Source organism: Ovis canadensis, chromosome 3, assembly GCF_042477335.2.
Source record: "Ovis canadensis isolate MfBH-ARS-UI-01 breed Bighorn chromosome 3, ARS-UI_OviCan_v2, whole genome shotgun sequence".
Taxonomy (NCBI): domain Eukaryota; kingdom Metazoa; phylum Chordata; class Mammalia; order Artiodactyla; family Bovidae; genus Ovis; species Ovis canadensis.
In genome coordinates, this window is record NC_091247.1 from 23,812,372 (window position 1) to 23,827,631 (window position 15,260).

Sequence of the window (15,260 nt, forward strand, 5' to 3'; positions counted from 1 at the left end):
TAGTCAGACTTGAACTCTATAAAAGTAAATTTCCCTATGAAATTACAAAATAAAGTTTAAAATATCTGCTAAAGATATTTTACCACATGAGTATTCCTTCCCCATCAATTTTTCATGTGATTTCAGTACTATTAAAGATGACACCAGACTTTATGCTTTATGGCACAAAGTGAAGAAGAACTAAAGAGCCTCTTGATGAAAGTGAAAGAGGAGAGTGAAAAAGTTGGCTTAAAACTCAACATTCAGAAAACAAAGATCATGGCATCAGATTCCATTACTTCATGGCAAATAGATGGGGAAACAATGGAAACAGTGAAACTTATTTTGGGCTCCAAAATCACTGCAGATGGTGATTGCAGCCATGAAATTAAAAGACTCTTGCTCCTTGGAAGAAAAGCTATGATCAACCTAGACAGCATATTAAAAAGTAGAGACATTTCTTTGCCAACAAAGGTCCATTTAGTCAAGGCTATGGTTTTTCCAGCAGTAGTCATGTATGGATGTGAGAGCTGGACCAAAAAGAAAGCTGAGCACCAAAGAATTGATGCTTTTGAACCATGGTGTTGGAGAAGACTCTTGAGAGTCCCTTGGACTGCAAGGAGATCCAACCAGTCAGTCCTATAGGAAATAAGTTCTGAATATTCATTGGAAGGATGGATGCTGAAGCTGAAACTCTACTACTCTGGCCACCTGATGCAAAGAACCGACTCATTGGAAAAGACCCTGATGCTGGTAAAGATTGAAGGTGGGAGGAGAAGGGGACAACGGAGGATGAGATGGTTGGATGACATCACCGACACAATGAACATGAGTTTGAGTAGGCTCCAGGAGTTGGTGATGGACAGGGAAGCCTGACACCTGGCAATCCATGCAGTCACAAAGAGTCAGATACGACTGAGTGACTGAACTGAACTGAAAGATTACATGAAACAATTAGTTCACAATGGGTTGCAAAATCAGTGACTTTTATCATTCATTATACACACACACACACACACAAATATTTCCTTGGAAAGAAAAGACAGCAAAGAAGAAAGAGATGGGAGAAAAATTAAATAGAGCATGAGGAGGACTTCTTGTCTAAATAGCTGATTCTGCAAGTGAGGAAACTGATGTCCACAGAAGTGATTCAGCTGTCATCACAAAGGCATAGAGACAGGCCCACTAATTTTCCATTCAGTGCTTTTCCATGGACTTTTTCTAACTTCTCCAGATATGGAATTTATAATATATACTACATTTTAAAAGTATAATTAAAGGAATGATTGTTGTGTGACTTGCAAAGAGAAAATAAAAATCTGATTTGCATACACCTAAATAATCCAAAAGGATGTTATATAAATTTCTATTTAAACATAAGCCCAGTTAAAAAATTATGTATATTCATTCCTCAAAAAATTAAAAATAGCACTACCATATGATCTAGCAATTCCACTTCTGGTTATATATCTGAATAAAACCAAATCACTATATCAAAGAGATATTTGTACCCCATGTTCATTGTGGCATGTTTTACAATTCCCAAGATAGAGAAACAATCTAAGTACCCATCAAAGGATAAAGGGAAAGAATAAAGAAAATGTGATATACACACACGACAGAATACTATTCAGCCATAAAAAAGAAGGAAGTTACCCATTTATGGAAGGACCTTGAGGGCTTTATGCAAAGTGAAATATGTTGGACAGAGAAAAACAAATATTGTATGATCCCACTTATAGGAGGTATCATACAAAAAAACATAACCAAAAAAGAGGTCAGATTTGTGGTTACCAGGAGGGAAACTGAATAAAGGTGGCCAAAAGGTACAAACTCTCAGTTATAAGATAAATACGTACTGGGGATGTAACATATAACATGATGACTATAGTTAACACTGAAGTATGTTGTATTGGAAAGTTACCAACAGAGTAAATCCTAAAAGTTCTCATCATAAGGAAAAAAAGTTTTTATTTTAAATGTGTAATCATTTCACAACATATGTAAGTATGCTTAAACCTTAAACCTACATGGTGATGAATGCTAATTATATCTCAATAAAATATAAAATGTAAAGAAAATGAGGTATGTATATCCACACATTATTACTTATAAGTTTTATTCAGGGCAAGGGCCAAGAACAAACAATTCACAGAAGAAATACAGCTAGCACAAAAATATGGGAAAAGATTAATTAGAAACACATTTTAAAACAAAGACACATTATCGTCTATCCACTTAAAGTGCTTCTTGTTGTGGTGATAGTGATACTGTTTATTTTTTAAAGGATAATTATCAAGGTTGACAAAATTATAGTGACTTCTCATACACTATTAGAAAAGTATTTATCTTGAAGCAACAGGTTTGCATGTGATTTCATTTTCTTCTTTATTTATGTTATATTCCCCAAATTCTCTGTAATGAACATTCAGAGAAGAAACATTTTCATTTTAACTGTTAGAGTAAAAAGACACAGCCACAAAAATGGGACACTGTGGATTCTTACCCATATCCTCTTTGTGGCAGACATTCTAATATGTCATAGCAAAGAGCAAGCTGGTCATTTCGTTCACAGCTATAGATGCATTCCAGTGCTATTGCCATTAGTTGGTCCTGATCAGGAATGATTTTTTGCTGCAACTAGAGAAATAAAGCATGTTGTGTGAAATGCCAATAGATTTACATTCAGTTTTGCCATATACCAGTACCACTGTCAATAGAATATTAAATAGTGCAATTAATCAGCTGCAGAAACAAATCATGGCTTTTTTTAGCTTACAGACTTTAGGGGTCTTTAATAACTCCAAATGAAATTGCATTTTAATTACAGAATCAGCGAGAAAAGACAATTTGTACCCATAAGCCTTGCATCTGCTGAAAACAGATTCTTTAATTTATGACCCATTTAAGATAAAGTAGACAGAAGAAACATAGTGAATTAAAAAGGCAATTCATTAAAAACAACATTTCTAACCCTAAAGCCAAATTTTATGTTTCAATTTTTAAAAGTACATAAAATTCCTTAACTAATATTCAGAGATATTCAAACTTGCTATTTTTCAGTATGCATTAAGTATTAGTCATTTAACTCAACAGTACTGACATTTTCTTCAAAAGAAGTCACATTGTAATGTGATAATATTCATATCCCAAAACATACTCCATATTTCTGATGCAGAAAGATGGTTATTTAGGATCTCTTTCCCATTGCAAGCCACAAAGGGCAAGAGCCATTCTTAGAGTGTTTTCTGGGATATAAAAGTAATAGATTTGTGCCTTGTTTTGTATTGCAGGCAGATTCTTTACCATCTGAGCCACTAGGGAAGCCCTTTCTCATCTATAAAACTGGGATATTAACATTTTCCTAATAGCACTGGGAAATAGATAGGGAAACAGTGGAAACAGTTGTCAGACTTTATTTTGGGGGGCTCCAAAATCACTGCAGATGGTGACTGCAGCCATGAAATTAAAAGACGCTTACTCCTTGGAAGGAAAATTATGACCAACCTTGATAGCATATTCAAAAGCAAAAACATTACTTTGCCAACAAAGGTCCGTCTAGTCAAGGCTATGGTTTTTCCAGTGGGCATATATGGATGTGAGAGCTGGACTGTGAAGAAAGCTGAGTGCCGAAGAATTGATGCTTTTGAACTGTGGTGTTGGAGAAGACTCTTGAGAGTCCCTTGGACTGCAAGGAGATCCAACCAGTCCATTCTGAAGGAGATCAACCCTGGGATTTCTTTGGAAGGAATGATGCTAAAGCTGAAACTCCAGTACTTTAGCCATCTCATGAGAAGAGTTGACTCACTGGAAAAACCTCTGATGCTGGGAGGGATTGGGGGTGGGAGGAGAAGGGGACAACCGAGGATGAGATGGCTGGATGGCATCATGGACTCGATGGACGTGAATCTGGGTGAACTCCAGGAGATGGTGATGAACAGGGAGGCCTGGCGTGCTGCGATTCATGGGGTCGCAAAGAGTCGGACATGACTGAGCAACTGAACTGAACTGAATAGCACTGTGTGAGAATTAAATAAATTAATCAAGTAAAATGCTTATATTATTGCCTCCAAAACAGAAGACTGAAAGTATTTTCTTAGAGCCCTTTACAACAACAGAATAAGATTAAGATGATTACCATAATAAAGATCTACTGCTTTTCAACACTTTAGTAGAAACTCAAAAAAAAAAAAAAAAAAAAAAAGAAGCTGCCAAAAAGGGGTATTTTCTCAGTAGAAAAATCATATCAACAGATGAATAGAAGAAAAGGATGGAAAGAAGAAACAATGAGGTTCCCAGGGAAGTAAAGTTTTCTAAAGTAGTTGGGCTACAGGATTTATATATATATATATACTTCTTCAAGGTATTACAAAACAGATCACTAATTTGACATCATCATTTGACAAAGAGTAAGTTACCTAAGGTTTTAAAGTGACAAACTGGTGAAATAGGGGCAACACAGGACACAATAAAAGCATCAGTAAAAATTAACGGAAGTAGCTAACTTTTCTCATTTTCTTATTGTGTGCCTGTGCTATGCGTAGTCATTCAGTCGTGTCTGACTCTTTGTGACCCCATGGAGGTAGCCCGCCAGGCTCCTCTGTCCATGGAATTCTCCAGGCCAGAATACAGGAGTGGGTTGCCATGCTCTCCTCCAGAGGATCTTCCCAACCCAGGGATTGAACAGGTCTCCTGCATTGTGGGCAGATTCTTTACCATCTGAACCACCAGGGAAGCACTATTGTGTGCCAGGTAATGTTTCTAAGTGCCTTATGTGCATTAATTCACAAATCCTCAAAACAATCCTGTAAAGTCAGTACTGGTTTTATTCTTATTTTACATAAAAGGAACTGTAAAAAATTTGCATGACATAATATACCATAAACAAAGTCAAAAGATAACCTACCAACTAGGTGAGGGGTATTTTCTCAGTAGAAGCCACAGAAAAATAACCAATTACACTAATACACATGAATTTCTAAAAGTTAAGGCACAAGGAGACAAAAATCCAAGTGAAAATTGGAAAAAAAGACTGAGCAACAGAAAAAAGGTAGGAATGGACAATTCACAAAAATGACAATGCCTGTCAAGCATAAGAAAAAATGATCAAATCTACACATATTCGGAGAAGTACAAATTAAAACAACACTGAAATGCCATTTTTCACCCATCGTGGTGGCAAAAATTTTTTAAATATGACAACATATTCTGTCTGCAAAGTTGTGGAGAAAGAGCCATGCTCATACCTTGCTGGTGGAAATGTAAATCGGAATAACCTATCTGAAAAGAAATGCAGTAATACCAACACAACCTAACCCTTAGAGCCCAGGATCCCCTCGTAGGAATATACCCTGAAGATACAGATACGACAACAACACGAAATAAATATGGACATTGTAGCTGGGTTTGTAATTATAAAATACTGCAAATAGCATAAAAAAACTAGTGGGACTGAGTAACTGAGTTTTCCATTTTAATTTACATAACCATACATGGCTAGTGGCCACCATACTGAACAGCACAGGCCCAGAGGCACTTTTCAACTTCCTAAGGAGTGTGAGTCCAAGCCCAGCACGAAACTGCAGCTGAGAGTTTATACCGTTAAGCAGACAATCGCCTGTGTCCCCATTGCTGGGATACAGTCTCGGATGTTCAAGAAGGGCCAAGGAAGTATCCAGTGTTCTACTCTGGACCCCTAAGAGTCAGACCCTATGAGTACTGGAGAACTGGAAATATGCCAGTCTCTTTGAAACCTGAAATAGCTCAATCCCCATATGAGAAAGGTGGGGGCACAGCAAAACAAGAGTGGAAATTACTTGTACATAACACTGATTTTCCATCAGAATCATTGGATAAATGACAACGGGATCTTGACTGTAGTAGGGATTTATAATTAAAAGAAGCGAAAGTGTCAGTCACTTAGTTGTGCTTGACTCTGTGACCCCGTGGACTACAGCCCGCCAGGCTCCCCTGTCCATGGGATTCTCCAGGCAAGAATACTGGAAAGGGTTGCCATCCTCTCCTCCAGGGGATCTTCCCGTTCCAGGGATTGTACCCAGGTCTCCTGCATTGCAGGCAGATTCTTTACTATCTGAGTCACTGGGGAAGCTCTAAGTGATGGAAAGGGGCTTGATTATCCCAAGCAAAGAAAACATCCTCAAAGAACATAAAAAGACATGAAAGAACCTGACAGAGTGAAAAGGTGAGTAGTGTGAGTAAACGAGCGCCTTCATGGAGGGAAATGAGGCCGAAGAGGCAGACTAACAGTAGACCCCAAAGAACTTTCTACACCACTTACCACAGCCCAACACTTACCCTGCGGACAATGATAGGTCACCAGAGACTGCACACAGATCGTGACATGAACAAATTTGCATTACAGAAAGATAACCCTGACAGAAACAGAGACAGAGCAGACGGGAAAGGAAGAGCCCAGCAAACACCACTGTTCTCTGCTTTGATGTTGACAAATTTCAACAAAAACAAATGGCTATATGTTTTATTCAAAAGGCACACGCTAAATCGCCAAGTAAAAACAACAAAAAGCTGACTATATACAAAGGATTTACAAGACTCTGTAAAGAAGAAGGATCACAAACAAGATTACTGGAAAGAATTTAAAGTCACTTCTTTCTTCCTCATAAAACATTCATATTCAATCCGTCCTGCTTCTCACATAGCATTCTGCTGTCATAAGCAACCCACCCTTGGCTCACAGTACACCACCCCAAACTTAAAATCAGAATACTAATGGAAGGTGCTTATGAGAAGATGGAAAACTTTAAATAGTCAATAAACAGAGACATCTCTGACAAACAAGCCTTCCAGAAACCAAAAACTGCGTGAGCTTAAGTAAGCAATGCTTTCCTTTCTGTCTTTTTTACACTGGTCTATCACCATACACCTTAGAGGACTTCAGATTGCTAACAAAGGCAGTACAAGAAGAACATCCAATTAGAATTTAGGACTGGAGGAGGCCTTCAAGGGCTTCTGCTCAAACCACAAGCTGAGGCTTTAACTCTCACTACAAAGTTAGTGTCTCAGAGGACTATGCCATTCTGCTTGAGTCCCTCCAATGGAAAAGGAGCCACTAATCCCTTGAAACAGCATATTTTATTCATGGCTAAATTAAGAGGTTATTTATATTACAAAAGTATGCTTCGTTTAAGAAAACAACTTACCACCAGTGAATCTGAACAAGTATGTGAGCCCTATAGAAAGACAGATATACAGCTAGACAGACAGGTAGATCAGTCTTAAGCAAATGTAGAGTTATCTTAGAATAATCAAAAGATCTCCTTATGAGATCCTAAAGAACTTAATAAATATTTTGAAGGTCTTCAAGGGCAGAAATCTTTTCTTCTTCTATTGGTATTACAGTAAAGCACAAGAGTTAAGAACATATCTGGGAAATTAGAAAATTTATGTTTGAACCTAAGTTCCTCTCCTTACCTTGACTTTGGGCAACTGCCTAACCACTCTATATCATAATTTTCTTTTCCTGTAATATTAATATAATAAACATATCTACTTCCTAGGATTATTACAAAGATTAAATAAGTTAATACTTGAAAAATGCCTACCTATGGTAAGAATTCATTATCTTTTAACTATTAAGACTTTTTGGTAATGCCTTTTCCACAATATAGTAGAAAGTCAATACACGTCAAGTATGTCAATCAAGATAAACATCATTTTATGAACTTTCAAAATATTTTTGGACTCAATTTATAAAACATTTTTAAAGAATAAAATGACAACCACTTCTTCTGGTTTGAAGAGAAATTCCTTGCAAGGCCGAGTATTACAAATTTTGTAAATAAAACATAATTCTTAAGGGGAAAATGTACAGAGATTTTGAAGACGTTTCTACTTACATCAGGCTTGGAATGCTGAAATATCTTCAGGGGTAACTTTAAGTCCCCTTTTGCTAGAGTTACTAAATATTCCTTTAGCAGCTCATTAGCCACTCCAGGAGACTGCTTCTCACAGCGATGAAGAAAGGGAACCATCCACTGGTAGGCACTTGTCACATACTTGTCCTCAGAACACTGAAAATGCATTTCACCAAAACACACACATGTTAAGTTAAATATTAAAACCTGGTAATAACAGACAAGTCATAAAGATCAAAGATAACCAGACTCACAAACAATGGAAAGCCAACACTTTCCCAAACAGACACTCCAGTTCATGCCTCATAAGGACCCAAGAGGCAGCAGGAGAATCACCTGCTGTCTGGGGCTGGCAGAGACAACAGCAAGAGCATTGTAGCTCATCTCCTAAGTGCCATGAACACATTGGAGGACCCTCACAGCCCAAGCCCACCATAATGACAGATTTAGAAACATGATTACTAGAATGACAGCTACTTTAAATATGCCTAGCTGGGCGGCGGCGGGGGCGGGGGGGGAAAGGGGGACAGTCATTTATAGATAAGCATGAATGAAGGACAAAGAAGGTACAAAAACAGCCAAAAAGGTTTCGGATGCCTTCAGGAATTTATTCATAAAATTTAATTTTTTTTTTTTTTAAGTCAAGAAGCCTTCCTTTACTGACTAAGTTCTCTGGTTTGACGGCTACTACATCTTTTGGCTTTGAGATACACATTCATCAAAGTACACAGGGAACACTTGAAAAAGAAGCTTTTAAAATCAAACCTACACTATTCATCAATAATCTTAGTTTTTCAATGTCTTTCATCTGCTGTAGTTCTTTCAAGGTTAGGGTTAAATCACACCCAGCTTCATAAACCAATGCTTCCAGCGTAACCAAATTATCACAGAGAACCAGCAAGCCAGGAATATTCCGCTCCATTCCAAGTCGAATAAGCGACAATGCACAGTCAACCTAAAAGGGAAAGGAGACAGTAAGTCTGAGTTTTATGTCTTTCTTTCACATATTTTCTAAAGTAAAAGCTCCAGTATAGAATCTAACTCTTACAGTTATTTTATATAAAATCACATTATCACTAATATTCTTATTTAGTACAAAAACATTAGACTTCTTTACAAAACATACTAGCACCAAACTGCTTCAACACAATCAAATAATCTGCAAGAAATACTGAAAATAAAAATAAAAGACAATCACCTTCAATTCAGAGAGCATTACAGTTTTCAGAGCTGTTTTACATGCATTTGCCTACTTAGTTCTCAAAACATTAACAAGCTTGGCGGGGGGTGGGGGTTGCTGGTGGGGGGAACCATAGATATTAACAATAAGTGATAATGGGCTTCCCCTGGTGCCTCAGTGGTAAAGAATCTGCCTGCAGGAGATGCAGGTTTGATTCCTGGGTGGGGAAGACTCCCTGGAGAAGGAAATGACAACCCACTCCAATATTCTTGCCTGGGAAATCCCATGTACAGAGGAGCCTGGCAGGCTACAGTCCATAAGAGTCACAAGAGTCAGATACAACTTAGTGACTAAACCACCACCAATTCACAGATTAATGTGAAATTAATCTGTGTTCACTAGGCCATTCTACCCCCAAAAGAACGTTTTGCTTCCATATTCCTGTTCAGTACCTCTTCTTTCACAATGCCACCCATACAGATGACATTCAATAAATACTTGATGAATGACCAACTCTGGGAGACACTTTCTCTGTCTCTATACCACTCCAGCATTCTTGCCTGGAGAATCCCAGGGACGGCGGAGCCTGGTGGGCTGCCATCTATGGGGTCACACAGAGTCAAACACGACTGAAGCGACTTAGCAGTAGCAGCATACAACTATTTAGACCTTCTTAGAGCAAGACAAAGAACAATTGTCCTATAGATGCTCAACATACAGCAATTTCACTCCCATCACCTAATCAGATTTATAAAATGACATATTCTCATTGACAGCAAAATCATCTAATGCTGCCTTAACCCAATGTGCCTTACACTGCTCCTTACTTCCTCTTTTACTCCTAGGATAACGATTATTTACTGAGGACCTACTAGGAACTGAGTACCATTCTAAATGTTAGGAACATAAAACTGAGTAAGATGAGGTCTCTTCTTTCAAAGTTATCTCCATCTCATAGGGAAACACAATCTGGTAAATTAATGACTGAAGTGGAGTGAGGCTGTCTGGGATCTCAAAGAAGAAGGCATGCAGCCCACCCTGAGAGTCATAAAGCCTCCCAGAGGAGAGACCACTTAAAATGAGTTTTAAAGAATCAGTGGATATTAGTTAGTGAAGAAAGAGGAAGGGCAGAAGATCAGCATGAAAGGGGGAGATGCATGAGTGTTGTGGAAGCACAATCAGTTTCATAAACTGAAAAAAAAAAGAAAAGGTATGAAGTGAAGGATGAAAAACAAGGCTAGAGTAGCTGGGAAGAGTCGGATAAAAAAGAACATCATTTGTTAAGCTAAGGAGTTTGCAGTTTATCTTGAAATGCAAATCTGAAGGATTTTTGACTGAAGCGTGTCATAAACAGGCCTATACTTTGGAAAGAATATTCAGTAAGTGTTTATTGAATTAATGACAAGTGAAATATGAATGAACTAGAAATGGACTGGACCGAAATAAGAAAACTAGTTAGGAGAACAGTGATTACTAGCATCAGAAGACTCTCCACTAGTGACAAAAATAGCCCCCAGGGGACAGCAATATTTAAGTGACAAGTCAAAGACCCTGAGCCACATGGAGGAGAGGATTGCGAATGGCTCATACAAAGACACAGAAGAGAGTGAAATGATATCACAGAAGCCTAAGGGGAAGACAACGCAGGGCAGAAGGGGCAGTGGTGTCAAAGGACAATGATGTTGAACAACAAATGAAGGGCATCTGCCATTAAAAGGCTAACAGGGGGCCTTACTGATGGTATTTCCATGGAGTGGCAGGAGCAGCCAACACCAGGGAAATGAGGAGTAAACACTGAGAAAGTGATTACCAGGAGCAGAGCGGCTGTGTCTGAGTCGAGCTGTGATGGAAAGAAGACAGCTAAAACAGAAGCCAGGAAGAATATATACATACAAAATAGTAATGACTTGAACTTTATGTTTAAAAAAGGTCAGGGGGAGAAGGTGGGTAATAGACCAGAGGTTGAAGATAAGAGGACAGAGAGAGAAAGTGAATGCTGGTACAATCCTGAGCAGCGAGTGGGGAGTGCAGAACCTAGAGGACAGGGGAGGAAAGAAGTTCCAGAGAATGAAAGAAGAGGGACCTCTTCCTCTGAGAAAGCTGGAAAGAGTAGGGCAAATGCAAATAATTTCTCAACTTTCTCCATGAAATACAAAGCACAGTCATTGCTGAAAATAATGAGGGATGCATTGGTGAGAGAAAAGAGCAAAAAAGGGGGAGAGGAAACAGTCACAGTACAGAGAAAAAACTCCAAGCAGTATTACAGATCCACCCAAAGCCCTTCTAAGACTCAGGAGTTGACAGATATGGAAGTTAAAAAACGAGAAGAAGAAGAACTGCATATTCAACTGAAAAGACTGGTGCAAATAAACATAAGTAGGGAAACTACCGATAGAGAAGGCTAAGGCAAAAGAGAAGGGAGCTGGCAATACCCCCAACAAAAGCACATTTAATATGAGAAAGGCCACATCTACCTATATACCAATTAAAAAAAAATACTCAGAAAATCTCAGAAGGTGGGAAGAACCCTGATGCACATGATGCAACTTTGTTCAAGCACAACTCTGACATGCTTGAACGTGCGGCACATCAGCAACCTGAAACTAACCCATTCTGTGATCCAGATCTGGGTTTCTAATATTAACTCTGAATTGGTTGCTTTCTAAAATATTTACCAAAGTAAAAATGTTTGAAAATCAAATTATTGACACCTTAAAGCAGGATCTACCACAACTTACATAATTATACCACATAATTATACCACAAGGCCTTACTAGATAAATGTCACCACTAAATGTACACATTTTCGTAAACCAACAAACAAGTTTTCAAAAGCCAAATAGGCACAAAGGAAGAAGTAGTCCTATATCAATTAAATCTCTAAAAATGAAAAAGATAAAACTGTGTCAGATACCACTTCAATTACAGCACAAACCACATGAAACATCGATACATAAAACAAAGCTAAAGAACAGTATCTCAATTATGAGCATTTCTAAATAACTAAAAGGATGAAAGAAAACTACACAGCCAACTAAATAAAGCATCACCAAATCACTTTCTTCTCTTTATAATTATTCTTAATCACTAAAACAGAAATCAAGAGGTCTAGAAATTATAATTAGACTTCAAAATTTTATATTTCAGAAACTGCTATTTTTTTTTCGCTTTTGTTTTTAATAGACTTCATGGTTTAGAGCAGTTGTAAGTTGACAGCAAAAATGAGCAGAAGAACAGAGACAACCCCCATTAACCCTGCCCTCACACATACACAGCCTCCTGCATTGATATTCCCCACCATGGAAGCATGTTACAGTCAATGAACATATACTCATACACTATTATCACTCAGCATTCACCGTTTACATGAGGGTTCACCCTTGGTGTTTCCTTTCTGTGGATTCGGACAAATGTATGCCAGATACCCATCATTATGGTAACGTAGAGAGTATTTTCACTGCCTTGAAAATCTTCTGTGTTTTGTCTATTCATCCCTCCACCACCAACCTCTGGCAAGCAGTGACCTTTTTACTGCCTCCATCATTTTGCCTTCTCCAGAATGTCACACAACCGGTATCAAATAGTATGGAGCCTTTTCAGACTGGCTTCTTTAACTCAGAATATGCATTTTAGGTTTCTCCACTGCTTTTCATGACTTGATTGCTCACCTCTCTTTTAGAGCTGAGTAATAGTTCATTGTGTGGATGTACCATTGTATTTATCCACCTGCCCACTAAGACATCGTGGTTCATCAATTGTAACATATCACTCAAAAGAAAGATGTTAATAACAGAGATAACTAGTGAATGGGTGAGGGGATGAGGGGAGTTAATGGCAACTCTCTACCTTCTATTCAATTTTTCTATAAACCAAAAATGTCTCTAAAAAATAAGTTATTAATAAAACAACCAAATAAAGAAGATAAGTGTAAAAAATAATTTATTTTGCATTCCAGTATAGGTCTTCTCCTTTGTTAGTGCTATTTTTAAAACCCCTGAATAAATATTTTGCAACACTAATTTCAGTCATTAAACACTAAAATTGGTATTGGCAGAAAAACAGACATACAAATCAATAAAACAGAATTGAGAGTCTAGAAATAAACCCACATATACATGGGCAATTAATTTATGGCAAAGAAGCAAAGAACATACAATGGAGAGAGGACAGTCTCTTTAATAAATGGTGTTGGGAAAACTGGACAACCACATGCAAAAGAATGAAAGTAAGACTATTATTTCATACCATTCAAAAAAATCAACTCAAATGGATTAAAGACTTGAATGTAAGACCTGAAACTCTAAGACCTTTAGAAGAAAACAGAGGCAGAACATTCTTTGATATCAGTCTAGCAAAATCTTTCTAGATCTATCCTCAGGCAAGGGAAACAAGACAAGAAACAAATTAGTGGAACTATAACAAAACTAAAGATTTCTGCAAGCAAAGGGAACCATCAGCAAAATGAAGAGACAACCTACCAAATGGGAGAAGATATTTGCAAATCATTTATCTGATAAAGGGTTAATATCCAAAATATATAGAGAACTCATACAAATCACCACAAAAAAAAACAAAAACACGATTAAAAAACAGGCATAGGAGCTGAACAGACACTTTCCAAAGAAGACATAGATGCTCAACAGGCATGTGAAAAGATGTTGAAAATCATTAAAATTAGGCAAAAGCAAATCAAAACCACAGTGAGATATCACCTCATGCTCAAAACAATGGCCACTTTCAAAAAGGCAAGAAATAAGTGTTAGATCTAGAAGTTCAGCTAAAAACCACAAACTGCTCCAACAAAACTGGTTCAAATGCAATCCCTTTTCTCGTAAGCCAGAGACAATAGTCAACCATAGGTATTTATAAATTCCCATAAATCAAATGATGACTTTGTTCTTAAAAGGGATCTATCTACATGGTATACAACCTACATTTGCCTATACAAACTACAAAAATTGCACCTCTTCAACGCACTTGATAACTTTCATCAATTATTACCAGGTTGAGTTTCTCCTGAATCAGCAAAGTAATAAGGCCTTTGCTTAACCTGACCCCTATGAACTGGTCATTTACAGATGCAGGATATTGGTCTAAGACTACAGTTTTTAACGGGAGCAGTACTGTCCACCAGGGGGTGTTCTGAAACTTAGGAGGCAGTTCTGCCTTTCCTAAGTATTAGTGGAACTTGTACCATTAAATGGGTGGAAGCCAGGAGGCCAGACATCCCAAAGTGTGCAGGGAAGTCCTATACAACCACCTCGCCCTAATTCCTGCCTGCCTTCTCAAATATCCTGAAAAAAAAAAAAATTACCATGAGTTGATCACATTCCATTTGTGATGTTTAATTCAGCAATACCCCTCAATCTATCAACAAATGTCAGCTGTCTTGTTCAAAGTGACTTCTCACAGACTTTAGTCACTTTTTTTAGTGTACTCATGATGAAGCATTTATAGATTTTATTTATCACAGTTAAGTCACTGTGTTAATTTTTTGGAGACTGTTTATGTAAATGAGATATATCCATGATTCTCACATCAGGATAACAAGGAAGTATTACAAAATAGTGGCTACAGAAAAAAATACTATGGATCTGAGAATTGAGAACTACTTTAGATTAATTTATCTTGCTTTCAGTCATTAAGATGTGTGCAACTGTCCACACTGATATGGACTTCATAAGAAAGATTGCACAGAGACCTGGATTTCATCTGGTTCTTTTCATTCTGGTATCTAGAATTCTAAACATTTTCAAATGTCCTCAGTCATCTTCAAAAACCTGAAAAAGTCAATCATATATATTCTTGGCCATCTTCGAAAAAGCTGGATCTATAATAATCCCATCAGCTCCAGAAAACAATTTATCCTCAATTCTATGAATATTAAAAACACGAATTAGACTAAGCAGAAATTCAAGAAGGCTATCAAATGGAGACACAGGGCCATGCCAGATACACTGACTAGAAGTTTAAATGAAAGGGTTTCTTCCTTCCTACAGTGCAACTGCTCTTCAGACCTTCTGGAATGGTCCTTCAAATGAAAACCTGATCTTAGGACAGGAAGTCCAAAGCCAAGACTACAAGTAGAATGAAAAAGACACCCACTGGCCAGATCCTGGATGAGATTTCAAGGGGCATCCTGCCATTCTTTACTCTGAACTGTCAACTTCTATCCGCCAGGATGAAGACAACTTTTGCTTCCATTT

At 37.7% G+C, this 15,260-nt stretch overlaps 1 protein-coding gene across 1 annotated transcript in view; it reads right to left on the reverse strand.

The window, feature by feature from the left end:
• Positions 1–15,260, reverse strand: part of NBAS (NBAS subunit of NRZ tethering complex) — a 341,977-nt gene that overhangs the window by 188,316 nt on the left and 138,401 nt on the right. The window contains exons 24-26 of the mRNA XM_069580217.1: positions 8,644–8,829; positions 7,857–8,030; positions 2,486–2,619 (exon numbers count right to left, since the gene is read on the reverse strand). Coding sequence (XP_069436318.1) covers positions 2,486–2,619; positions 7,857–8,030; positions 8,644–8,829 — 494 coding nt within the window. The remainder of the gene's footprint in view (positions 1–2,485; positions 2,620–7,856; positions 8,031–8,643; positions 8,830–15,260) is intronic.